At 46.2% G+C, this 26,217-nt stretch overlaps 3 protein-coding genes across 7 annotated transcripts; all 3 read right to left on the reverse strand.

Moving 5' to 3' along the window:
* Nucleotides 1-61: 61 nt before the first annotated feature.
* Nucleotides 62-6,082, reverse strand: slc30a7 (solute carrier family 30 member 7). Its single transcript, XM_044044422.1, has 11 exons — nucleotides 5,737-6,082; nucleotides 5,421-5,522; nucleotides 4,619-4,732; nucleotides 4,438-4,525; nucleotides 3,910-4,039; nucleotides 3,449-3,664; nucleotides 2,315-2,365; nucleotides 2,052-2,187; nucleotides 905-995; nucleotides 670-819; nucleotides 62-485 (listed from the first exon to the last, which is right to left on the reverse strand). Exons 1-11 carry the CDS (start codon nucleotides 5,814-5,816, stop codon nucleotides 438-440), a joined length of 1,206 nt encoding a protein of 401 aa, XP_043900357.1. The 5' UTR covers nucleotides 5,817-6,082; the 3' UTR covers nucleotides 62-437.
* A 512-nt stretch (nucleotides 6,083-6,594) lies between these two features.
* Nucleotides 6,595-12,985, reverse strand: vcam1b (vascular cell adhesion molecule 1b). 2 transcript variants are annotated; one of them, XM_044043295.1, is made up of 10 exons: nucleotides 12,724-12,983; nucleotides 11,565-11,867; nucleotides 11,177-11,482; nucleotides 10,541-10,801; nucleotides 10,188-10,457; nucleotides 9,733-10,080; nucleotides 8,991-9,293; nucleotides 8,618-8,887; nucleotides 8,160-8,423; nucleotides 6,595-8,078 (listed from the first exon to the last, which is right to left on the reverse strand). In XM_044043295.1, the coding sequence occupies exons 1-10, from the start codon at nucleotides 12,761-12,763 to the stop codon at nucleotides 7,915-7,917; spliced, it is 2,529 nt and encodes an 842-aa protein (XP_043899230.1). In that variant the 5' UTR covers nucleotides 12,764-12,983; the 3' UTR covers nucleotides 6,595-7,914. The 2 variants fall into 2 exon arrangements, with proteins under 2 accessions (XP_043899230.1, XP_043899231.1); XM_044043296.1 differs by lacking the exon at nucleotides 6,595-8,078 and having other exon boundaries at nucleotides 8,254-8,423; nucleotides 8,618-8,715; nucleotides 8,852-8,887; nucleotides 12,724-12,985.
* A 701-nt stretch (nucleotides 12,986-13,686) lies between these two features.
* On the reverse strand, nucleotides 13,687-26,041 carry cdc14ab (cell division cycle 14Ab). 4 transcript variants are annotated; one of them, XM_044043944.1, is made up of 16 exons: nucleotides 25,782-26,041; nucleotides 24,305-24,395; nucleotides 23,851-23,926; nucleotides 22,561-22,653; nucleotides 19,790-19,869; nucleotides 19,548-19,614; nucleotides 19,051-19,113; nucleotides 18,826-18,913; nucleotides 18,493-18,723; nucleotides 18,188-18,326; nucleotides 17,827-17,965; nucleotides 17,109-17,209; nucleotides 15,725-15,766; nucleotides 15,506-15,634; nucleotides 14,723-14,984; nucleotides 13,687-14,544 (listed from the first exon to the last, which is right to left on the reverse strand). In XM_044043944.1, the coding sequence occupies exons 1-16, from the start codon at nucleotides 25,951-25,953 to the stop codon at nucleotides 14,515-14,517; spliced, it is 1,803 nt and encodes a 600-aa protein (XP_043899879.1). In that variant the 5' UTR covers nucleotides 25,954-26,041; the 3' UTR covers nucleotides 13,687-14,514. The 4 variants fall into 4 exon arrangements, with proteins under 4 accessions (XP_043899879.1, XP_043899878.1, XP_043899880.1 ...); XM_044043943.1 differs by having other exon boundaries at nucleotides 14,723-14,996; nucleotides 25,782-26,039; XM_044043945.1 differs by lacking the exon at nucleotides 25,782-26,041 and adding an exon at nucleotides 25,042-25,397 and having other exon boundaries at nucleotides 14,723-14,996.
* Between the last annotated feature and the right edge of the window lie 176 nt (nucleotides 26,042-26,217).

Below are 26,217 nucleotides of genomic sequence, written 5' to 3' on the forward strand. Positions count from 1 at the left end.
TGGATTGTAATCTGGTTATGTGATGATGTGTTCAGGTCCCTGAATGATGTCAATAATCAGATCAAAGGAACAGAATTATTTATTACAGTTGGAAAACAAAGGTCATGATTTGGCACATTAAAAAAAAATGAAGTGACATCACACACAGTCTCACTACAAGCCAATCAGATTGCAGCAGTCTGGTCCCAGCAGGGATGTCACAGAAGAGGCGGAGCCAGATTGTCTTTGATTAATGAAGAAGGCACTTAAGAAGACAAAGGGGCGGGAACACGAAAATAAAAAACCAAGTAGGGGTGGGTTTTTTAGTCCACCCCCCCATCCCTGCTCTCAGTCTGTCTCCATGAAATGAGGGGGTGGGGCTGAGGAGGGCATGGTCTTCTACAGTAGAAGACTGAATGAGATTGGTCCCAGTTGTCATTGAAGAGGCGGAGCGTCTTCTACATGGCCGCCAAGTCGATCTGAACGTACAGCTGTCGAACACCGACCTGTGGGCGGAGCACGTATTAATACTGCAAATACTATCAAACTTTATTTATATAGAACTTCTCATATTATGTACTTAAAAATAAAAATAAAGCAACACAGGTGTCTGGTGCGTTCAGGTTCCTCTGGTGTGTGTGTGTTCAGGCATCTGTGGTGTGTTCAGGTGCCTGTGGTGCATTCGGGTACCTGTGTGAAGATGTGGTGAGTCTGGCTGAGGATCCAGCGTGTGTCTGCGTCTGGAGCGACGAGCAGCTTTAACGTTCCGATGTAAACGTCGGTGCACAGTGTCCAGAAGTGAGGCTCTTGCAGGTTATAAACACCCTGAAGCTGCTGCACCTGAACGCATTACAACAAACATCACACTCATGTTCCAGCCAGCTGTGTGTGTATGTGTGTGTGTGGGGGTGTGGTCAGTGCTCACCCTCTGGTAACACTCTGGCAGGTTGTGGTCTAATGAAGGAGGAGTTCTCTGCATCAAGATCCCAATGGATTCATTCAATAACGGCACCACACTGAGGATCAGAGGTCACAGAGGGTCACTGAGCTTCTCTGGTATACTACTACTACTACTACTACTACTCTGCATACTACTACTACTACTACTACTCTGCAGTACAGAAGTTTTTGGTCCGATGAATTGGTGAATGGTGACAGCACAAGTTTCCAGCAGCTGCAGTAACCTGACTCCTGTGGTTCTGTGTAGCCTCTCCGCTGACCACAGCTCCTCACTGTGCTGATGCAGCTGCCTTTTTTTCCAGTCTATTGAAACCACATCAGCTCGCATCAACTCCATTTATCAGAAGGACTTCTGGGAAATCTGACCACTACATGACGAGGACGAGGCTGGACTCAGGTTCATGCCAGTGGCTGTTGGAAAGTATGAGCTGAACATTCTTTACAGGAGAGGAAACTCTGAGCTCTGTGCTCTGAGATCTTCATCACTTCACTGTTGCTTTTCTTCTATCACAGTCCCAGCTCGTCACATTTTGTTTTCTTCTTCAGTGATAAAACCTGGTACCTGGTAGTTCCTGCTCTGACAAGGTTCAGCTGAGTCTAAAATGTGACGTCAGACTGCCAGTCACTGATTGGAGAGAGTGTTGTCACTGAAGAGTCATGAGCGCGACGTTAAAGCAACAATGTCCAACTGCAGATCAGTACAAAAAGACTTAAAACTCCTGAAACATGCGTTCATCTGCAACATTTAGCAAAGGAAAGGTTTAAAATGTCAATGTTTAACAGAGTCTGGTGGATTTAGAGACAGCACTGCTGAAAGCCGGCAAACGTGACCACGTTCATTGGTATTTCAGTTCTGTGAACAAATCTTTTTAATGATTCACTTTGTTTTCCCAAAACAACTGCTTTACAAGTCACTAGTTTGTGTCGCGTAGAAAACCACGTCTGTGGTAACCGCCCACTTTGTGGAGGAGCTATGAAGTCATGAAAACTGAGTAGAGGTGAGGCGGGACTATGTAGTGGAAAAGCAGCACAAGTGTGTGATTGACAGTCAGTCAACATTTAGTTAACGAGACAGTTTGAGGGTCAAGACTTGGTGTGTGTGGGTCAGTCACCTGACTCCAATGAGGATGGAGATCAGCATGGAGCAGATTGGATCAGCGATCATCAGGTCATATTTCTGCATCAGCAGAGCAGAGATGATCACACCGATACTTCCCAGAGTGTCAGCGATGATGTGGAGGAGGACACCTGCAACAGACAGACACACGCACACACACACACAGTGATTAGTTAATTAAGTTCTTATGATAATGTTTTTTAAAGATATGAGCTGCTGATGGATCAGGATCAGTAGGAGTGAGGGACTTGGTCTCACCTTGTAGGATCTGTTTACTGGAGCCTTTTCCCGGTGTGAACAGCTGATCATCTGATAAATAAAGACAAGTAATCAAACATCAGATATACATGTTTGTCATGTGACTTCAGCACACAGGTGACACAGGTGTGTGTGTGTGTTTACAGTCGTGACAGGAAGTAAAAATGTTTGTGACTTCATCCTCAGGTTGTGTGACAGAGACAGTGAAGCTGCTCACATTAATAACAATACTGATCTCTCTGGTTCCCCCTACAGTTGGTAAACAGCATTGTTTGTTACAACTGTAGTAAAACAGCAAACATACAACAGTGTGTCAGAACACGTCCTGACACACAATAAGCTCCAATAGAGATGACAAGTTAACTAGTTACACTAACTAGTTCAACAGTAACAGAACCAGGTCATCCTCGGTCCAGTTTCCCTCCACTAGAGGACAGAAAGTGAACCAGTGAGTGAAAGACATGGAATAACAGGAACAAGTCTCAAGCATTTTGATTTATTTACAGATTGTGAAAATGTGATTTCTAAGCTTTCCAACAATGTCTAACACATGGAAATCTGAATTTGAATGTCGGTACTCCTGCTTCAGGGAGGATTTTAGCCTCAAAGATTTATTTACACCTTCTGGGAGCCAAGAGACAGTATCATCACATTTATATAGTCCAACCCACTCCTGGTCTAACTGTCAGTGACACCTGATATCTGTCAGCCCACAGGACAGAAAGTATTGTAGTAGTTTGAACAATGGTTATCAATAACAGGTCCAGGGACCCAGAGGGTTCTATGAAGAGGTGCCAGGGGGTCCCCAGAGACTCCTAATAGACGAGTCTATTACCTTTCTTATCTTGCATTTTTATGTAAAATAAGAAAGGTAATAGACTCCTCTTAAAGACAAAAGTCCTCTTAAAGAACATATTAACAGTTCCACCTGTTTGTCACCTCCTTTACTTGGAGGAGGGGTGTGGGAGGAACTGTGACAAGGACCAGAACCATACGTTCTACAATGTCACTGCAGTTGTTACAGACTCTGACAGAGGTCAGAGGTCACCATGTCTCAGAAAAACGATGTGTTTTAATAATGTGTGAAAATCTTTGATCTGAGGTCTCACTACAAACATTCAGAAACACACTCACCGTGACAGTGTGGCTCCTCATGACTGTGTCCATGTCCACCATGACCATGGTCGTGTCCATGTCCGTGATCATGTCCGTGATCGTGTCCATGTCCGTGATCGTGTCCATGTCCGTGATCGTGTCCATGATTGTGTCCGTGCCCATGCCAATCTGATTGTTTGTGTCCATGACTGTGGTTCAGACTGCCATTAAAGAGAGAGTGACTGTGTCCATGACCTGAGACAGACAGAGAGAGAGAGAGAGACAGTGAGAGGTTCTGCCGATCTACAGTGAGGTTCTGCTGGTCTACAGTGAGGTTCTGCTGATCTACAGTGAGGTTCTGCTGATCTACAGCGAGGTTCTGCTGGTCTACAGTGAGGTTATACTGACCTACAGCGAGGTCCTGCTGGTCTACAGCTAGGTTATGCTGGTCCATACTGTTATAAACAGGTGGGTTCTGGATGTTCTAGATATTCTGGTACCTTCTTCTCCATGAGAGTGTCCATGTCCTCCATGTTGGAACACAAAGATCCCGACCAGGTTCACCAGCAGACCAGCAACAGAGACAGGAAGTAGACGTTCGTGATGGACATCAGGAGGCTCCAGAGCTCTCTGAGAGGCACAGAGGGACAGAGAGAGAGAAAGACAGAGATGGACAAGTTGGTGGACGTCCGTCCTTATGTGTGTCTGTGTGGGTTGTGCTGTGTTTCCATCATGGTACAGTTCAGTTTGGTACAGTCCAGTGTGGTTCAGAATAGAGTTGGGTCAGGCCTGGAGTGTGGGCTGTGCCCAATGGCTGCATACAGTACAACCATAGTTTTTTTGTTGCCCAATCAGCTGACTGTTATGGGTGAAGCCGGTCTAGCTCCGCCCTGACTGTTCCATTTTACTCTGGTACCCCAAATGAAGGCTGCCAAAGAATGGAAGGGTTGGGGGTAGTAAACACAAAAACATACGTACCATACTGAACCAAACTGCACCGAAGTCGGTGAAAACACGGCTTTAGTTACCTCGACTCCCTCAGAGAAGATGAAGAAGGCTGTGAAGATGAGGAAGAGTCCGTTTACGAAGCCTGCCAACACTTCTGCTCTCACATAACTGAAACACATCCACACATTTGACATATCCAGGATTAATCTCACCTATCAGTCTATTGTGTCATTTATGGGTCAGTGTTGAGGTCAGGCTCACCCATAGGAGAAGCTGTCATTGGATCTCCACCTGGAGATGACAGAGGCAGCCAGACCTGCGAGCAGAGCAGTGCAGTCGAAGAACATATGGAAGGAATCTGAGATCAGACCTAAACTGAAGACACAGACACAGAGGATCAATGATCAATACATGATCAATACATGATCAATACTTATATGATAAGTCTGACTCCAGTCTGACTAAGTTTAGGAGTAATCGGACTAAGAATCACATGATCCAGGTATGTAAGTCTGACTTCCTATAGACGAGCTGAGCGTTAGTCAAACATTTTACATTTTAACATGGATTTAAATGTGTGAGTGTCGTTTATATTTACATAAACATCATCATTGTACTTAAATATATGTAATTTAAAAAGAAATAAAAGCACTGAAACACTTTAACCAGACTGTCCATGTCCATTTATCATGGACACTGATCCATGTGTTTGTGTTAAAAACCTCTGGTAACATTTTATCAATAATCTTTTCTTAGAGACTGCGATTCTAGAGAAGATGAAGTTTTAACACAAATTACGTAACTCTGAGAAGCAGCAGGAGGAAGAGGAAGAAGAGGAAAAAGAGGAGGAAGAAGAAGAGGAAGAAGAAGATGAGGGGGAAGACTATCATCAACGTCATTGATCAACCTGTGATCACACACACACACACACACTGAGACACACACGCGCACACACACTGAGACAAATACACACGCACAGTGTAACACATACGTGGCACTCAGCAGCAGAGAGCGGGCAGCAGTCTGACCTGTGGCCGGGCAGCTGCTCTCTCCGGCGGCTTACCTGTTACTCCAGATTCCGTACGTGAGCTCCACGAAGGCGAAGGACAGGTTGAGACAAAGGAAAAAGAAAAGATTCCGAGAGGTTTTATCCGCGAGAATCGACCTGAAACACACACACAAACAAACAAACAAACAAACAAACAGACAGACTCCGTCAGTGACAACCGGAGCGCATCACCGGCGACGGTAACCTGCCGTTAATCTGCCGGTGAACAGTCGCTCGTCCGTGACCCGAACATTATCGACTGACACCGAGGGTAGCCGGTTAGCATCATTCATCATTAGCTCAGTTAGCTTGTTAGCAGCGGTGAGTTTACCTGAACCAGCCGGAGAGTTTGAGCAGCAGGTTTAACTTCGCGGGTTTGTATTCATCGTCTTTAACAGATAAAGGTAACATGTTCACACCTGGACACACACGGGCACACACTCACACACTCACTCACACACACTCTCTCCACGTAGACTTAGCTACTGTGTGCTAACTGACAACTTCCGGTGTGGTCACATTTCAAAATAAAGGCGTTTAAAAATGTCCGCAGGTTGACCCCGTTACTGCACCTGAGTATAACACAACAACAACAATTATGATTAATTATTGTATAATTAATCATAATTGTTGTTATTGTAACAGATTGTTCTCTGTCCCTGTGAGGATGTTGTGTTGGCGGACTTCCGCTCTTTTCTTGCTCTACGCTGTTAATAAAAAGTGGGAGTGGCAAGTGGTGATTTACACTGAACTCGACCTCTCGTCTCTCGTCCAGTTATTGTGGTGTCCACATTCTGCCTATGTATAGCTTAGACGACCTCTGAGGACGCTCGGTTACATTATTATAAAAGTGCAGCGTTATTACAGTTTAGTCTAGTTTGATCTGAGCATAGCACAGTTTATTTAATTAAATCAACAACATAACAAAACAGCAACAAATCAAACAACAAACAACAAAACAACCAAACTGACAGCTGATGTGTGTCACCAGCAGAGGGAGTCAGAGCTGCATGTGGCTCATACACAAACACAGATTAACCTTCTTTTTATTGTGTCACATTTCCATGAAAACAAAATCCTTGTGTGTGTTCATGAGGTTCTGCCTCATTAGGACCAGGTTTTGGTCTTGACAAGGTCAGTGTTTATGACAGAAACACACACACGCACATGGAGTGAATGAGAGACAGGATCTTTTTATGAAAGACTTTTATTTGGAAAATATCTGTCTTTACAAACTGCTCAGCGATGACAACAAGACTTTTATTATGAAAGGGGCAGTAGAATCATGAGCCCTTTATTTTGAAATATCTACATCAGTGGTCTTTTTAGTAGTAACTCAAGTTACTGTGGTAACGATAGTGCCCATTGTTACCGTGGTAACTGCATGGTTACTATGGGGACATACTGACATAAGGTCATGGTGATTGGGCTCTATCTGTTATTCTGCACCAGAACAGGAGCATGGCTGGGACCAGCAACAGGTACAAAACCAGCACCAGGACCTGGACCGGGACCGGGACCAGGACCAGGACCAGGACCAGGACCAGGATCTTCTTCACAGGCAGTTAAATTGATTATCCAGATTCAGAGCTTCCTCAGAATGTGGATCAGGATCCATTTGGATCAGAGAGGAAACAGAGAGCAGCAGGAAATTCCAGAGCATTAAAAAGACAGAGTGCAGCAGGTCTTACACACCAGAGGTCAGAGGTCACAGTGAGTGAGACACAAATGGAAAAAAATAAACATCGACTGGACAGAGACACAGAGAGACAACTACACTCAGAGAGACAAAGAGAGAGAGAGAGAAACACAGACACACACAACACACAGAGTTTTAGCTGAATCTGCAACACTGTCACTGTCCACCAGGGGTCAGAGGTCACTCAGTAAAACATTTGCTCAGTGTCACTAAGACAGAGACAGGAAACAGTCGAAGGACACAAGTTAAACACAAGACAACATCAGCACACAGACACTCGGAGACAGAGAAACAATGAGACCAAAAGACAGACACATTTCTTCGGTCTCACTGTTTTTGATTCTGATGTTTTCTCAGCTTTGAAAGTGTCACCATGGTTACCAGCTGAGACATCTCCATGGTTACCAGCTGAGGTGTCTTAAAGACTCTCACTAAAGAGAGAAAGAGAAACGAGTCTCAGGCTGAAGACGTGAACAGAGAGATGAACACCAGTCCAGACGGTCCAGTAGGTTCTGGTGCTTTATGGTTTTAGAGGTTCTATTAGTTCTGAATGTTCTGGTGGTTCTGGTGGTTCTTGTGGTTCTGGTGGTTCTGAAGGTTCTGAAGGTTCTGGTGATTTTAAAGGCCCTTGTATACTTCCGCGCACTTTGACACAAGACATATGCGTGGAAGTATACAATCACATATGATTCTGAGGGTTTTAGTGGTTCTGAATGTTCTGGTGGTTCTGATGTTCCAGAAGGTTCTGATTCCCAGCTGCAGACCACTGAGCATGCTGGGAAATGAGTCACATGGTTGGTGCATCAGCACTCAGGCAGTGGGTGGAGGAGACTGAGGCAGCTGATAGAACCCTGTCTTCCTGGATCTTCTCAGGTGGTCCAGCAGCAGAGCAGATGATGCTACAACCACCACAACACAGACACTAACGATGATGACCACGCTGAGGCTCGCAGGAGGAGGGGCGGAGCTTCTCTCTGTGGATGAGGGGAAACTATATGTTTAACAGAACATTACAGCTGAACTGGTCTGGTCTGGTCTGTAGTGGTCTGACTGACCTGTGATGACATTGATCCTGAACACTTGGACCTGGTGTCCCAGCTCATTAGTTACATTGACCTGGTACAGACCAGAGTCTCTGGTGCTGACGTTGACCAGTAAGAAGGTTCCATTGAAGGAGAACATCTCGGTTCCGTTGGTCAATTTCTTCAGTATCATGGTGGACGGTGGAGAACTGATGGTCCAGCAGCACACGGTGACGTTCTGACCCTCCTGGACCACAGTGGACGGCAGAACCAGCACTGTGGTGTTTCTGGGAGGAGCTAGAGTGATGATGTCACACTCACATGATCAGATATTGGTTTTAGTTTGTGACTCATTGTCTGTATATGTGTGTATTTGTGTCTCAGTGGGTGTGAGTGAATGAGTGTGTGTGTGAGTGTGTGTAAATGGAAACTAAGCAGATAAACATAAGTGGCTCACAGACACACACACACACACACACACCTAAGCTGACCTTTGACACTGATGGAGGTGGACACCAGCTGGGATCCATATTGGTTGGAGGCTTCACACTGGTAGTGGGCGGAGTCTTCCAGCAGGGCATATGAGAGACTGAAGGAGAGCATTGAGGAGGCGGGGTCAGTCCTGTGAAGCTCCACCCCTTCCCTCTTTAACACCAATGTGGTGGGTGGAGCTCCGTCAGAGTGGCAGGTGATGTCCACCTGCTGACCCTCCACCACGTCCTCACCTGGACTCACCATGATGGACGTTCTCCTCGGAGCATCTGCCACACATCCAGAGTGAGATTAAACCTGAGTCTGAGATTATCAAAACCTGAGTCTGAGATTATCAAAACCTGAGTCTGAGTTTAACTTAACCTGACTTACAGTGGACATGTAGAGGGACACTGGTGGTCCTGAACTTCCACACGTCTCCGTCCTGCGTCAGTAGCTCCGCCCTGCAGGTCAGAATGGGTCGGTCCACTTGGACGTGGTACTGTAGGACAGACGAGACGTTGTGCAGAGACTCAGAGAAGCTAAAGGACTGTGACGACAGTGTGATGTTCTCCATCAGCCACTGGATCCTCAGCTGATTGTTTGAAAACACACTGATGACATCACACTGAAGGACCGCCTCCTGACCCAGGAGGACAGGACCGGGGTTCTTCACAGTCGGGTCAGAAACAAACGCTGTGGGGACACGGTGGACACATTAATACATGTGAAAAAACCTCAACTGTCCCCCAAAACAGATTATTAATGTTTGTCATTTAAAAAGTGTGTGTATGTGTGTGTCTGTGTGTCTATATGCATGTGTGTGTGTATGTGTGTCTGCGTGTCTATATGCGCATGTGTGTGTGAGAGTGTGTGCGTGTGTGTGTGTGTGTGTGCGTGTGCGTGTGCGTGTGTGTGTGTGTGGGAGGAAATGTTCTCTCTCTGCAACAACTTAAGGAGACTCTGACCTTTGACCTTGGAGCAGGACGACCTCAGAGGAATGTTAAGTGAGACATTTCAGACACAAAAACAAAAAGATTTAATTTAAAAAAGATCATTCTACTTCCTGTCTGACAGGATGTAGAATGTGAGGTCACTGCAGGTCAAGCCTGAGTCAGGTGAGTGTCAGACTCACAGTAGACCTGGACCCAGGTGGTTCTGGTCCTGAAGACGGAGTCACACTCAGCCTCACAGCTGTAACCCCCCTGATCCTGGAGGTCCAGGTCCTTCAGCTGGAGTAGAGACAGTCCGTCCTCCTGCTGCGTCCTCTGGAGGACAGTCCCGTCCTCCTGCTGTGTCTTCTGGAGGACAGTCCCATTCTCCTGCTGTGTCCTCTGGAGGACAGTCCGGTCCTCCTGCTGCGTCCTCCTCCAGGTGAGGGTGAGGGGGCGTAGACATCCGGAGGCTCTACAGGTCAGGACCAGAACTGCACCAAGCTCTGCGTGTGAGACATGTGGACTCACCTGAACCTGCAGAGGGTGGACTGTAGGAGGCGCCAAATCATTACTGACCCAGCACTGATTATTATTCATCATCATCATTATTATTATTGATTGATTATTTGTGTGTGTGTGTGTGTGTGTGTGTGACCTTTGACCCTGATGGATCTGGACACCAGCTGAGAACCGTACTGGTTCGTGGCTTCACACTGGTAGTGGGCAGAGTCTTCTACAAGTGCAGATGAAAGTCGGAAGAAGAGTGTGGAAGAGGTGGGGTCAGTTCTATGAAGCTCCACCCCTTCTCTCCTCAGCACCAGTGTGGTGGGCGGAGCTCCCTCTGAGTGGCAGGTGAAGTCCACCTGCTGACCTTCCACCACATCCTCACCTGCACTCACCGTGATGGATGTGTTGGTGGGTGGAGCTGTGTGTGGGAGGGGTAAGTGTTAGAGGTGGAGACAGGCAAATCTAGGAGGGGCCTAATGACCATACAGACGTCACACTCACCATGAACGGTAACGTTGACAGCGGCGCTCGCATGTCCCTCACTGTTTCTGGCCTCACACTCGTAGGTTCCGGTGTTGGACAAACTGACCGCAGTGAAGACCAGCTGTTGTCCTCCACGTCCAGGAAGAGTCCCGCCCTCCGCCGTCCTGAAGGTCCAGTGAACACTCGGTTCTGGGTTTCCCTCCGTCAAACACGAGAGCGTGAGCGGCGAACCCGCCATCACCAATGTAGACTCTGAGATCCACTTCACAACTGGAGCATCTGTGGAACCACAACCAAATCCTGAACCTGAACCACAACCAGATCTTGAGCCAGAACCTGAACCACAACCAGATCCTGAGGCAGATCCTGAACCAGTGCCAGAACCGGAAACAGGATCACAACCAAAACCAAAACCAAAACCAAAACCAAAACCAGAACCAGACTAAATCACAACAGAACTGAACCAGAACTTAAACCACTCATGATTGAAAGGGCAGTATCCAGACATAGGTTGGATTTAGATTTAGATTTATATTCAGGATTCAGGATTCAAGATTCAGGATTCAGGATTCAGGATTCAGGATCTGAACTTTGGATTTAGATTCAGGATTCAGACTCTGGACTCTGGACTTTGGACTCAGAACGAGAACTTACAAACGATCCTAAAGGAGGCGCTGCTCTCTCTGCTCCTGGTCTCTTCTGGCAGTTCTAGCAGATCCAGCGTGGCCCTGCAGTTGATCCTCAATACAGAGTCCTGGTTCTGAGGAGTGAACTTGAGCTCAGACTGGACTGAACTGGATCCAGGTTCTCCAAGCGTACTCTGCAGGATTCTGTTCCCGGTGGACCAGGTTAGGTTTAGCAGCTCCGCTGGGTAAACATCAGACAACTGGCAGGTCAATGTTGACTCCACCCCCAGCCTCAGCTGGTTCGGCCCCCTGATCACCGGGGCTGATGGGAAAGCTGCAGCAGGGACACAGAGGTAAGAAGTCAGAGGTCACAGGTGGTCACATGATGCCGTTACGGCCATTTTGTAGAAACTCACAGAAAAGCCGGACGTTGGTGATGATCTGCTTCTTCTCTGTTCCACAAACTGTCCTGCACAACAGCGCCCCCTCATGCTCTGGCAGCACCGGGTCAAAGGTCATCACCGACCGAGTCCCGTTGTTGCTGATGGAGGCGGTCAGGGGGCGGTCCTCCAGCAGCGACCATGAGAAGCTCGGCATCGTGGGACAGTCGTGAAGAGAACAGATCAGCTGATGATGCTCGCCCAGCGCGAACAGAGGCATTCTGGGAAATACGTCGACACGGAGACTCTGAACACACAGCGACGACATCAACAACACAGCTGAGGAAAACAAACAAGTAAACAAAACAAGTTTGTGAATTTTTAAGTTTTTGTTAAACTGAAGTTTGTAAACCCCTCACTCTCCCACACCAAAGTCCATAGAGAAAACCAGTGATTTTAACATCACACCCACAGGAGTTGTTGATCCACTGCTGCCTCCATCACTAAGTTCAAATGTCTTATTTTGTCACTTCAGTGTCTGAAATCCTTTATTCAGATTGACCTCAGTGACACAAAGTGACCACACGAGGCAGCAGAGGACCAGCAGCTCCTGTGTCCCCGCAGCTAAAATCACTGATTTTCTCTATGGACTTGGTGAAGGAGAGTGATTGGTTTACATACATCTGTGTAACAGTGAGATAAAGACGTGAACATGTGACGTAGAGATCGTAGATTTTATCTGACGCAGATTTGGTTAGTCGAGTCGTCTTAAAGAAAATAGACTAGTTTGTTTTTTTGAAGGACATTGATGTGAACGCTCTTTTAATCATCAGACTCCAGAAGATAAACGTCTTTTATCTTGTGTCTTTCACACTGACATGAGACCAGGTTAATCAGTGTCTCAGTCCTCTGTCCACACCAGGACACAATCTCAGATCTGTGAAAAAGACTGAAAATATATTTATGATAGATGTGTTGCAGGCTCCACCCACTCTATCAAGTGTCTGTACTGTTGTTCTTCAGACATAGATTCACCTGTCAATCATCATCACATCACAGACATCAACTGTCAAAGGGTCACGACCTCTCATCGTCACATGCCCATTCAAAAGACACACACACACACAGTTGTTGTTGCTGTGTGAGAGAAGCTCTGACAGAGAAACAAATACATGAATAAACATTAAAGTCTCACCTGTGATGAAGCTGCTGCTGCTGCACATGAAAGGAGACATAATAAATCTATGAAGGAGTGAAGAACTGGTGAAGGAGTGAAGAGCTGGTGAAGGAGAGAAGAGCAGTGTCTTCTTTGTGTCTGTGTATTTCAGTGAGACACAGAATGAAAAGACAGTGAATCCAGCTAAACAAACGCCCCCGACCCCCCCTGTGTGTGTGTGATCTGTGAAACACTGCGCCCTCTGCGGGACACTCAGCAACCTGCAATTACACTGTAAAACATTCAATCTGTGTATATGTGTGTGTGTGTGTGGATTAACCCTAACCTAACCCAAGTTTAACAAACTTCCTTCTTCGGTTAAAGTTTTTGTCAGTAAATTATGAAATAATAATTGTTACTAGTGTAATGTTTTACAGTGTAACTTTAAACACTTGTGTCTGTTTTTCAAATTGTAGTTTTTACAGTGTACAACCTTCCTGTCGAGATCATAAAGTAAATATTTATTCATAGATTTAAAGTTTACAGTGTGTCACTGATTGACAGGCAGACTCTGTTACATTGTATCGATTCAGAGTTCATTGTACTGTGTCCATCTGTCTTTCTGTGTTTCTGCACTTGACCAACAGAGGCCGACAGAGGGTTGTTGCGTGAATGGGGTGAAATCTATCATCTCTGATTGCCTTGTTTTATATTCTACAGTGTTGTTTAAAAGATGATGATATCATGTGACCAGAGTTAGGCGATGCTTTCAGGGCCTCTGTGTGTGTGAGTTCAGATATTTACAACAAAGTGAAAGAGAAGAAAAAAGACTTTATTTTGTGTCTGATGAGAAAATAAAACCACACTCGTTATTGAAGCACGGAAAAATAAAATCCTTTCAAAATAAAAGCCCTGTGCAAACCTCAGGGTTTAAGGCACTTTGTTTTATTTTGTAGCGAAACTGTAACGTGTCATTTTCTGACCAGCTTTATTGCTATTGTCTTCATCTGTTTGATGCTTTATTTTGAAACTGGCTGTAAACCTTTTCCTGCTTCCTGTACAATACAACTAAAGTGAGGAGGTAGAGCACAATCAGCTGACCTACAGCCAGCCAATCAGAGGCTTATCTTCACAAACAGGAAGTCAAAACGTCATTAGCCTAGCTTAGTTTAAAGACTGGAAGCAGAGGGAAACTATTAGCATCAAGCTAAACTGTCCTCTGAGGGACACAGACTGCCAACATGCCAACATTCACGCATACACACACTAACACACTTGCTAATATTCAGGCTTACACACGCTAACATTCATGCTTGCAGACACACTAACACACGCCAAGATTCACGATTACACATATGCTAACATTCACGCTTACACGCATGCTCTCAAGCTTGCACGCATGCTCTCAAGCTTGCACACACACACACAACCATTCATGCTTGCACACACACGCCAACATTCACGCTTACACATATGCTAACATTCATGTTTGCACACATGCTAACATTCACACTTGCAGACACACGCCAACATTCACACTTACACATATGCTAACATTCATGCTTACACACACACGCCCGCCCTGAGTTTCAGTCCCTCCTTTTTCTTCTCTCCTTTTGAGTGTAGATTATAAAAGAGTGTAACCATGACAACGGACATCAGCTGATCCTTCAGTACATTATTAAATTTTATCTACAATAAAAATAAATTTCTTCTTCACAAAATACAAATATAAAAATATCTTCGTCGTCGTCTTCATCCTCACGTGATGATGTCACATTCAGTAGAAAAGGATTGTGGGTAATGAGTCCTTAGGTCACATGTGATGTTTTAGAAGTGGATGAAGTCAAACTGAAGAGACTGGAGGACACAGACAGGTCAAAGGTCAGAGGTCACACTATTTGATTGTTGAGACACAAACAAACACCTGTCATTAATGAGGGGGCGGAACTTCTAAAGGACCAGAAGTGAGGTCCCACTGTAAACAAGTGTGAGGGGGGCGGGGCTGAGCTGCTGCTGGGTCACAGGTATGACTTACAGGTATGGAGCGGCTCAGGTATCGTCCTGACGTCATGTAAGGAGCACCTGCAGGGGGCGCAGCAGAGCCGTACAGACCACTGTTGTTGTTGACCTCATGCTGCATGCTGATAGGGCCATTAACATAGCGACAGAGAGAGGGTGGGGCCAGGGGAGAGGGGGAGGGGCCCAGAGACACAGAGGAGGAGGAAGGGGAGGAGTAGGGTGTGTCCTCCTCCACAACTGCAGCCTGCAGGTCACTGAGCGAGCTGGCCAATCGGGAGCTGAGTGGTGAGCTGAGGGCGGGGCAGGGGGCGGGGCACATACAACACACACTCATTACAAACGTGATAAACACGTCAGTTTGGACTGTGGTGCCACCACAGTCAGCTGATCACTGTGGCCCCACCCCCTTCTGTTTGACTATTAACATGGTTAAAAAAAAAAACATCTTTAAATCAAATCTGACTGATGACGAGTAAAGTTCACATCTTTATATCACTGTAAACCGCTCACTCTCCCACACCAAACCTCATAGAGAAAAGCAGTGATTTTAGCTTGTGGTGACACAGGAGCTCTGCTGCCTCTTGTGGTCACTTTGTGTCACTGAGGTCAATCTGAACAAAGGATTTCAAACACTGAAGTGACATAATAAGACATTAGAACTTAGTGATGGAGGCAGCAGTGGATCAAAAACTCCTGTGTGTGTGATGTTAAAATAATTGATTTTCTCTATGGAGTTTGGTGTGGGAGAGTGAGTGGTGTCTGCTTTGAATGTGAGGATGAGGAGGAAAAGGCCACTGACCTCCTGATGTTTGACCCTGAGAGGGGTGTGCTCCTCCCGATCCTCTTGGCTGCAGCAGAAGCAGAGGATGATGGGAATCTGGATGACTTCAAAGGGGAGGGGGGGCCTTGACCCGCTCCCATCGATAACCTGTAATGATCATTTATTGATAAGTTGATTAGGCAAGGAGGAGGTGATGGTCAAGAGGAGGAGGAGTAGGTGATGAAAAGGAAGAGTCACCTGAGTGGCTGAGTCATTGACCTGCTGTGAATCTTCATCTCTCTGAAACACAAACATCACAATCAGAGTGTGTGTGTGTGTGTGTGTGTGTGCGCGCGTGTGTGAGATTATGAGTGTGTGTGTTCTTGTATGGGTATCTTTGTGAGCACCAAAAAACTTAAGGAATTTAGGATATTCTAGCTGGTCCTCACATTGTGAAACCCCGAAAATGGCTTTTTTAAGGTTAGAATTAGGTTTAGGTTAAAGGGGACATATTATACCCTATTTCCCCAATTAAAATAGTTCTCTGGTGTCCTAATGAACATGTCAGTGACATGCTTTGGTCAAAATACTATAAGGATGAAGTATCATAGCTGTTCAATAACCCTGCTAAACCCGCCCCTTTCAGAACGCTCGGTTTTGTGCATGGTCCCTTTACATGCAAATGAGACACAGGCAAACACACAGCCACTTCTTCCAGGAGGTTTCTGATTTGTCCTCTTTACAGCGCTCACTCACTCAGATCCTTTTCCCTCAGCTCCATTCCTCCCCCCCTCCCTCCACTAGTTCTCTGACAATATCAACATGGCAGCGTGCGCAGAAAACAGCAAGAGTGCCGTCACAGGAAGAGACGTCCTGCATAAGCATCAAGCCGAACACTGCAAACTGTAAATCAGTTAAAAACACTTAGGGACAGCACCACTGATCACAGCTGCATAAACTGCTGCTGTATGTGACTGTATCAGACTGAGTCTGTGCTCCGGTCATGGAGGACGTACTGAACAAATATTTTTAATTAGGACGTGTCAGAATGGTCAGTTATGAGCTCTATGTGACCTTTTCTTAAAAATGTGTGTGTTTGTACGTCGGTGAAATACTCTCGCTGACTAAATACAGCGACCGCTGGCCACAGTCTGATGTGAAGTGGTGCGAACACACAAACACACGTTTGCTGACTTTATCCGGCACATTAGCTTCATATATAAAATCCTCTGTGGCTGGAAGTTTGTGTAAAACACTGTGATCCACTGTGCAGCCACCAACAGCACACTCCCTCCGTGTTGACATAATACCACTCTTCCTCCCTCGCCTGCACTCTCGCAGGGACAAGGTGGAGCTAAGGTGGAGCTCTCGAAGTAAACTTACTGGTGGGTGGTAACATTCGCGGTGAAATGCGCATGCTGCCGTCATAAGCGCAGGGAATTCAACATCAAGTGTTTTATCGCCTATACTTACACTAAGGGGGAACCACGAAAACATGACTGAGTATTCTTTTTCCACACTTTAGCGACTGGTAGGGCCTCCAGAGTCCCAAATATAAGTATTGAAATGGTTAAAAAGTTGATTTTGCATAATATGTCCCCTTTAAAGTTAGGGAATGCAATGAGTGTGTGTGTGTTGTTACCTGAGTGCTCCTGTGGTGGCAGAGCGAGAAGGACGTTGACTCTTTAAGGCTCTCAGTTTGTCTCCCTGAGTCAGAGTCAGTGCATCAGTGACCTCTACTGGCTAGAGGAGAAAAAAACACCTTAGAGTATGTGTGTTTGGTTAGGTAGGTACTATGCAATGATTTGTCAGACTGCCGGCCACTGACTAGCCAGAGTCCCATCACAGGAAGAGACGTCCCACTAACAAATCAAGCCGAACAGCGGTGAAGTGTAGATCACTTAAAAGTACTTAATAATCCAAAAAACTTGCGTTAATCTCCAACAACTACCAGGGAAACCTCTATATTTAACAGGAGGGACAGCGTCGGCGATCGCGAGTGGCATCACAGACTGCTGCCGCTGTAGTCTGTGGAGTAGGAGGCTGTAATCCGGAGACGCGTGGACAGAAATCCAGCCGAACAGTGCTGAATTGTAGATAAGTTAAAACTACTTAACAATCCTAAAAACATGGGTTAATCTCCAACAACCACAGAAGTGTGGTGTAAAGTCACTAGTCAGTGACACTAGTGTGTGTGTGTGTCTCGCGTATAAAACAAGTCACCGCAGTTTCACTCAGCCATGCAGTGATGACTCCGCCCACGTTAAGTAGGTACTTTTTTGTAGTGGAGATGCAACCTAATCGTGGCGAGGCGAGCAGAGCTGGTGGAAATACGCCATTTGTGTGTGTGTTTGTGAGACCTCCTGCAGATGGTTGTTGTGGGTGGGGCTTAAGGTAAGCTTGTTCATACTGGTGATGAGATCAGACCCCACCCTCTCCTCCAGCTTGGTCTTCTGGGAGCGTTCACTGTCACCTAGCAACCACAACTCTGCCTGCTTCCTGTACACACACACACACACACACACACACACACACACACACACACACACACACACACACACACACACACACACACACACACACACACACACACACACACACACACACACACACACACACACACACACACACACACACACACACACACACACACGGTTCTGATCAGGTTATTGATTGTTAATCAGAAACAGTTTAAAACAACAACCAATGAGAAAGACTGACTCTTCCAGGAAGTTCTGCTGTGGTCCAATCACAGATCCAGGTCTGCAGATCCGGATCCAGGCGATAGTCTCAGCCGCCGTGAAGCGGTAATGTTTCATCATGTAACAGCCAATCAGAGTACCCGTCCTGCCCAGACCGGCTGCAGAGTCACATGACATCACACAACATTATACTCACAAAACCTCACACACAACCTCATACAAGATTTCACATAACCTCACACATGATCACACACACAGATGACCTCATACATGACCTCACACATGACCTTACAGAAAACATCAATGCGTTGGTGACCTCCTGACCTTTACAGTGAACGGCCACGGCGCCGTCTGTGCTCTCACAGATGTGCAGGAAGCGGCGTGTGATGGCGTCGCTCGGCGTGCTGCCGTCCACGAAGAACAGGTCGTGGTGGTTGAAGCCGGCGTCACTGAAGCGTTTGGCATCATAGATCTTTCTGTTCAGACGGACCACGGAGGTCACGTTGTGTTTCCTGAAGTACGGGAAGTACGCTTCAGGGGCATGGAGAGGGTAACCTGCAGGGGGCGGGGCCAGCACAGGTGTAACTTCTATTAACTTCTATTATATTTTAATGAATACATGTATATATTAACACATAAAGGTGTCCCTGAACTCACCATTCTCCACCCTGGTTTTGGGGTGTGGTCCACTAAAGGCCAAAAACTTCCCAGGAACGATCCAGTTAAGGTCTCCATTCTCCACACGCTGCAGAGAGGCGGAGACTAACACTGTAACTGAGCAGCCAGAGGGGGCGCTGCTCTGTTACTCTGAAACACTGTTACTCTGAAACACTGTCAGACTGAACAGCTGCTGTGTTGATGTTTAATGATGTGAACTCTGACCTCATAGTGCTCGTACTCATCCACGTCAAACCTTTCAAAGTCAAAGAAGCCGTGCTGTAGAGCCTGACACACACACACACACACACACACACAGTTAGTGTATACCTTCACTGACCTACAGTAGTTACTAGTGCTGTCAAACGATTAAAATATTTAATTGCGATTAATCGCATTGTTTTGTTTCCGGTCCAGATAGATCCGGTGTGGTGTTGTAGTTTTTCTGTTACTAGTTGTTGCAACAGCATGTGAAAAAAAACTACAAAGTTTGCTAGACCAAATTAAAACGTTAATCTCGCGATAAAAAGTTGACACTGTTAAAATGGGTTTGCGTTAACGCTGTTAATAACGCGTTTAACTGACAGCACTAGTTGTTACTAAATCAATCCTTCTCAACTGAGCATGTTTTTTATAAATGTGTCACCTGACGTATGACATCATACAGGTGACAGTGATGATGTCATCCATGCAGCCAATCAGAACAGAGACAGTGAACTCACCTTTCTGATCCCCTGAAGACAGTCGAGCAGTGTGAGACTGTAGCTGCTGTTACCAAAGGATGCGTCTCTGCAGAGACAGAGAGTCAGAGAGTCAGAGAGACAGAGACAGAGAGAGACAGAGAGTCAGAGACAGAGAGTCAGAGACAGAGTCAGAGATTCAGAGAGTCAGTGACAGAGAGTCAGAGATTCAGTGACAGAGAGTCAGAGACAGAGACACAGTGAGACCAAGTCAGTGCACTAACCTGAACGGCAGGTAGGGGGCGTTGGATCCAGAGATTAAAGCTTTATAAGCTTCTTCTGGAGTTTTCTTCAGGTAAATCACCTGAAACACATCACTCTTATTTAGGGTTTCACTGACATGAAAACTGTTGACCGAAACGAAACACTGAAAGAAATAATTCTGCTAATTCTGTCTCATTGTTTTTTTTAAATGTAATGTTGTTATGGCTGGGACTGTGTGTATTTACCTCACTAAAGTCAAGTATATCATATTATAGATTAATATTCCCTCTCCGGGAACCATCACCTTATCGTGGTGGAGAGGTTTGAGTGTCCCTGTGATCCTGAGAGCTGTATTGTCTGGAGCCTAGTGCTCCTGGGAGGGTCTCCCAAGGCAAATTGGTCTCAGGGGAGGGGCCTGACGAAGAATGGTTCAAAGACCCCATGAAACAACGACAGAGGAAGCCCGGGGCCCCCGCCTGGAGCCAGGCCCAGACAGAGGGCCCGTGAGCGAACGCCTGGTGGCCGGGTCTATCACGAAAAGTCCTGTGGCCTCTTCGTCGTCCTCCTGTGGACACACCACCTGCACCTGAACCGGAATGGGCAGTGTTCAAAGCCTCTATTGTGAAAGCTGTAGCGGAGAGCTGTGGCTCCAGGGCCTTAGGTGCCTCAAGGGGCGCTAACCCTTGAACCTCGTGGTGTGTTTCTGGGATATGTTATCCCGGAGGACTCCTGAGGCAGTTGCAAGGCATTGATGGGCCTGAAGGGCGCAGCCTCTGCTGTGGCAGACGCAAAGCAGCGGGCATGGGAGAGGTTCGGAGAGGACAAGGAGAAGGACTATCGATCGGCACCAAGGTGTTTCTGGAAAACCATTCGGGGCCTCAGGAGGGGAAAGCGGGGGACCATCCAAGCTGTGTACAGTAAGGATGGGACGCTGTTGACCTCGACTGAGGAGGTAACCGGACGGTGGAGAGGGAAGTTGATGGGGGATAATCGTCAATCTCCCTGAGGGAGGTCACTGAGGTGGTTAAACAATGCCACAATGGAAAGGCTGGGTGTGGAGGGGCTGTCTTGGATGACACGTCTCTTCAACATTGCATGGAGGTCGGGGGTCAGTACCGAAAGACTCATCACACTTCTCAGCCTCCCTGGTAAGGTTTACTCCAAGGTGCTGGAAAGGAGGGCTCGACCGGTAGTCGAACCTCAGATTCAAGAGGAACAATGCGGATTCCATCCTGGTCGTGGAACAACGGACCAGCTCTTTACTCTTGCAGGGATCCTGGAGGGGGCCTGGGAGTACGCCCATCCAGTCTACATGTTTTTTGTGGACCTGGCATATGATCGGGTTCCCAGGGAGATACTGTGGGAGGTGCTGCGGGAGTATGGGGTGAGGGAGGCACTACTTAGGGACATCCAATCCCTATACGCCCAAAGTAAGAGCTGTGTCCGGGTTCTCGGCACTAAATCAGGCCTGTTTCCTGTGGGTGTTGGCCTTCGCCAGGGCTGCACTTTATCACCAATCCTGTTTATGATTTTCATGGACAGGATATTGAGGCGCAGTCATGGGGGAGGGGGGCTGTGGTTTGGCAGGTTTGAGATCTCGTTGCTGCTTTTTGCAGATGATGTGGTCCTCATGGCTTCGTCGGCCTGTGACCTTCAGCGCTCACTGGATCGGTTCATAGCCGAGTGTGAAGCGGTCGGGATGAAGATCAGCACCTCCAAGTCTGAGGCCATGGCTCTTAGCAGGAAACCGGTGGATTGCCTTCTCCAGGTAGGGAATGACTCCTTGCCCCAGGTGAAGGAGTTCAAGTATCTCAGGGTCTTGTTCACGAGTAGCGGGAGATGGGCCTGAGAATCGGAACAGCTGCATTCGCTTTACAGGTACTGCATTCGCTTTACCGCACGGTTGTGACGAAAAGAGAGCTGAGCCGGAAGGCAAAGCTCTCGATCTACCGGTCAATCTACGTTCCTACCCTCACCTACGGTCATGAAGGTTGGGTCATGACCGAAAGAACTTGATCCTGGGTACAAGCGGCCGAAATGGGATTCCTCAGGAGAGTAGTTGGCCTTTCCCTTAGAGATAGGGTGAGAAGCTCGGTCATCCAGGGGGAGCCCGGAGTAGAACCACTGCTCCTTCACGTTGAAAGGAGCCAGTTGAGGTGGTTCGGGCATCTGGTGAGGATGCCTCCTGGGCGCCTCCCAAGGGAGGTGTTTCAGGCACGTCCAGCTGGGAGGAGGCCTCGGGGTAGACCTAGGACAAGGTGGAGAGATTACATCTCCACTCTGGCCTGGGAACGCCTCGGGATCCCTCAGTTGGAGCTGGTCAATGTGGCTCGGGAAAGGGAAGTTTGGGGTCCCTTGCTGAAACAGCTGCCCCCGCGACCCGGCCCCGGATAAGCGGCGGATGATGATAAGATTAATATTCATGCTTCAAAGAATAAATAAATTAAGAATCCATGAAAATATTTAGGAGGATCTCATGATCAGACTCAGGGTGCATGCCTCTCTTCTATTTTCTCTTCTCTGTGTCAAACACAGCCTGGATCATTATTTGGCTGAAATGTTTTTGTCGAATTTTCGCTCCATCATCATAGCGATGGACCGAAAATTCGGTCACCAGCAGGGGGCAGCTGACTCAACAAATAAAGTTAATGATGTATTATTACCAATAATTATTGATCATTAAACATTAATACAATAAGTGCAGATTTTTATTTTGAAGAGGAAGGAGAGGATGACCCTGTGTACTATGAAGACTCAAACAGGAACAGGAAGTAGAAAAAAAACAACTCACAGCGTATCCTCCAATTAGAACGGCCGCATTAGAACGTTTCCTCTGATCAAAGCTGGTGTAGTGAACGATTCTCTTCCTGGTCAGAGTGAAGGACTGAGGAGGAGCAGGAGGAGCAGGAGCAACAGCATACGGAGGACAAAAACAAAATGAAACATTACAAATTAATTAAAATTCAAATTATGCATCAAATACATTTACCCTGCAATTTAGTAGAGCTGAAACAATTAATCGATTATTAATTACGTTACATGTCATTTAGCAGACGCTTTTATCCAAAGTGACTTAGAAGGGAATTGAGTACCAGGGGTGGAGTCGAACTTGTGACCATGAAGTCTTTTGCACACAGGGTACCAGTCTTAACCACCGAGCCACTCCATCCACCCATTAATCAATTACTAAATTAATTGACAACTATTTTGATAAATCGATTAATCGGTTTGAAGCTTTTTTCATAATTAAACTAAGATTGTTTTCTGATTGTTTAAGCTTCTTAAATGTGAGTATTTCTTCATTTCTTTGCTCTGGATCACAAAGAAATCATTAAAAGTGAATCATTGGTTTGTGGACAAAACAAGACATTTGAGAACATCATCATTTCCAGGTTTGACAAACACCAATATTTTATGGACCAAATGATTAATCAAGAAAATAATCTACAGATTAATCAATTAATGGAAATAATAGCAGTTGCAGTTAGTTCAGTTAGTTAAACCATAGCTATATAAATAACTATTATAACTTTCTCTCTGTATTTAGACACAGATACTCCTCTGTCCTGAGAGCAGTGCATTACATTACATGTCATTTAGCAGACGCTTTTATCCAAAGCGACTTACAAAAGTGCATTTAAACATTTGGGTACAAATAAGAGCTAGAAGTAAGTAAGAGCTTCAAGTAGAACAAACTATGAAGTGCTAGTCATAAGTGCGATGTACAAGTTTTTTGTTTTTTTTCCCAGTGCATCATGGGATAATTACAGGTATGACTGTCATTAAACACACAGTAAATCCAGACTGACCAGTCCACTGTCCAACAACAGAAAATCAGAGGAATGTCATCACCATGGCAACAGAACAACATTATTTAACACACAATCATGGAAAGCACACACACACCCACACACACCCACACACAGTGACAACATTGAGTTAATTGTTACTGTATAACATCCTAACCATGCTGCCTCAGCCTGTGTGTGTGTGTGTGCGCGTGTGCGTGTGTGTGTGTTTGTGTTCCCTGTGCATTGTGGACATTCCTTCTGGAGGGTGTGTCTCTGTGTCTCTCACTCACCTTCAGCTTTTTGTTGAGTTTACAGCAGTATCTGTACAACATGGACAAGTTGAGAGGACCAAAGTCTGCATAGAAACTGGAGACACACACAGAGGACACACACTGTCAGAGAGGACACTGGGGGGGACACAGTGTCAGAGAGGACACACACTCTCAGAGAGGACACTGGGGAAACACTGTCAGAGAGGACACACACTGTCAGAGGACACACACTCTCAGAGAGGACACACACTGTCAGAGAGGACACTGGGGACACACTGTCAGAGAGGACACACTGTCAGAGCAGATGGACACTGTCAGAGGACACTAGGGGACACACACTGTTAGAGAGGACACTAGTGACAGACAGTGAATATGTCTGTACAATGACTTAAACGAGAACTAACACTGAACGTCACTGTGAGGTCATGAGAGGTCACTGTGAGGTCACTGTGAGATCATGTGACTGACTTACTTTTCATAGACAAACTCGTCATCGGTGCAGAAATAGTGAGTGTTCACTGTACTTTTAGGTTTACTGCGTAACGTGGCAAAGTACAGACGATCTGAGAGAGAGACAGACAGAGAGACAGACATAGAGAGAGAATTAAACAGTAAATATCTTGTTATCATGAGAGACATATCATGTTTTTAACTGAAGATAAAACATTCATTCATTCATAAATTGAGTGAGTCACACTAATCCAGTTTAGATGTAATGAACACATGAACAACATAACAGGATGATTTTTATTGTTCCTCATGTCTGTGAGACATTCACTCACTCACTGAGGTCTTTATGACCCAGGACGAGGACTTTAAATGTCTCCTGCAGGTCCTCATGTCTGTGAGACATTAATCTGGTTACTGTCAAGTGACTTCATAACTGTGTCACTGCATTACAATGAACAAATGAATACACTTTAACTGTCTATTTGAGTCATCGTAGAACAGGTTAGTCTCAGTAACTTTGGTGAGTTTGAATAAACTTTAACTGTATTTTTGAGTCTCAGTATCTTTTTTTGAATAAACTTTGTTAACTGTATTTTTGAGGCTTTGTAGCAAAGGTTAGTCTCAGTATCTGTGATGAGTTTAAATAAACTTTAACTGTCTTTTAAGTCTTTGTAGCAGCGGTTACTTTCAATATATTTTAGCTTGAATGCATTTTATTAACTTTTCTTTGAGTCCTTGACGCGAATCTCAGTCTCGTACCTTTGATAAATTCGGCGGCTCCGGGCAGTTCCGGGTCCTCGCTCATCATAGACTGGTCGACAGGACCGGAAGTGCCGGACTCCCCCTCCTCCACAGTCTCACCAACTCTTGCGGCTACTAAAAGGTTAGCCGCTCGCAGGCTAACAGTAGTTACGTGACGATAAAGTGTTTACAAAGTTATCAAACTTGGCACGCAGTTTGCCGTCAGTGTTAGCGGCAGCTCCTCGGTCATGGACGGGCTTGTTGCCCCGCCCCCCGCCGCGTTTTCTTCGCCGTTAACAGACAAACGTTAGCACATTAGCATAGATGCGGCTGCGGACGCCTGTGATGTCTAAAACTGTGATTGAACCAATCCTTCCTTAAGACATGCGTAACCATAGTAACGGGAGCCGCTCCCATAGCAACAACAGCCAATCAACAAGTAGGAGCTCTGCGATACGTTCACGCGCTGCTGGGAAACGAGAAAACTGAGGAAAATGTCGTGAAGTTCGGTGAAAAGACGCAAATGAGCGGCGCTTTGATCATTAAACAACAAACAACAACAAACACCGCCGCCGCCTTTGTTTATGTTCTTTTATGTTTGCACCTTGTATTTAAGACGTATGTCCTCATGAGGACACCAAAGTGTCCATCAACAACAGCTGATACAATGTTTCTGTTTCATCATCAGACCAATCACAAGCTTTGATCCACATTCAAACCTGATCACATGATCATATGTGAGAGACATCGACACTAACCTGCGATCAGAGAGATCCACACACGGTTTGTCCCAGTTGACCCTGGACCTGGCCCAGACCCTGATCCTGGCCCTGGTCTGGGACCTGATCCTGGCCCTAGTCTGGGACCCAGCCCAGCCGTCAGAGTGCGTGGTCCGTCCTGGTGTGTCCTCCGGGCCGCGGTGTCGGCCATGCTGCAGGGTAGCAGCAGACTGCAGGGACGGACTCTGGGAGGCACACAGGTGTAAGGTGATCCGGATCAGGTTTCTCCTGGTTCCAGAGTTTTCCAGTCTCCTCAGGTTTCTGCTGTATTCACTGTACAGCAGTGATGACATCATCACGCCAATACCGTCACGGAAACATTACCCACAATCCCACACAGCTCAACTGTCATGATCTGACATTAATCATGTGACTCATGATGTCACAGTTAAAAAACAAAAAAAAGACACAAAAG

The sequence above is a fragment of the Solea senegalensis genome, linkage group LG14 (assembly GCF_019176455.1).
Source record: "Solea senegalensis isolate Sse05_10M linkage group LG14, IFAPA_SoseM_1, whole genome shotgun sequence".
Classification (NCBI taxonomy): Eukaryota; Metazoa; Chordata; class Actinopteri; order Pleuronectiformes; family Soleidae; genus Solea; species Solea senegalensis.

Coding starts and splice junctions, on each gene's coding strand:
- slc30a7 (XM_044044422.1), bottom strand. CDS start 5,816: ATGTTACCTTTATCTGTTAAAGACGATGAATACAAACCCGCGAAGTTA. Junction 5,523..5,736: donor AAACTCTCCGGCTGGTTCAG/GTAAACTCACCG, acceptor TGTGTGTTTCAG/GTCGATTCTCGCGGATAAAA. Junction 4,526..4,618: donor AATGACAGCTTCTCCTATGG/GTGAGCCTGACC, acceptor GATGTGTTTCAG/TTATGTGAGAGCAGAAGTGT.
- vcam1b (XM_044043295.1), bottom strand. CDS start 12,763: ATGTCTCCTTTCATGTGCAGCAGCAGCAGCTTCATCACAG. Junction 10,458..10,540: donor TGTCAACGTTACCGTTCATG/GTGAGTGTGACG, acceptor TCCCACACACAG/CTCCACCCACCAACACATCC. Junction 10,081..10,187: donor CAGATCCATCAGGGTCAAAG/GTCACACACACA, acceptor CGCCTCCTACAG/TCCACCCTCTGCAGGTTCAG.
- cdc14ab (XM_044043943.1), bottom strand. CDS start 25,953: ATGGCCGACACCGCGGCCCGGAGGACACACCAGGACGGACCACGCACT. Junction 22,654..23,850: donor AACTCAACAAAAAGCTGAAG/GTGAGTGAGAGA, acceptor GCTCCTCCTCAG/TCCTTCACTCTGACCAGGAA. Junction 18,914..19,050: donor ATGAGTACGAGCACTATGAG/GTCAGAGTTCAC, acceptor GCCTCTCTGCAG/CGTGTGGAGAATGGAGACCT.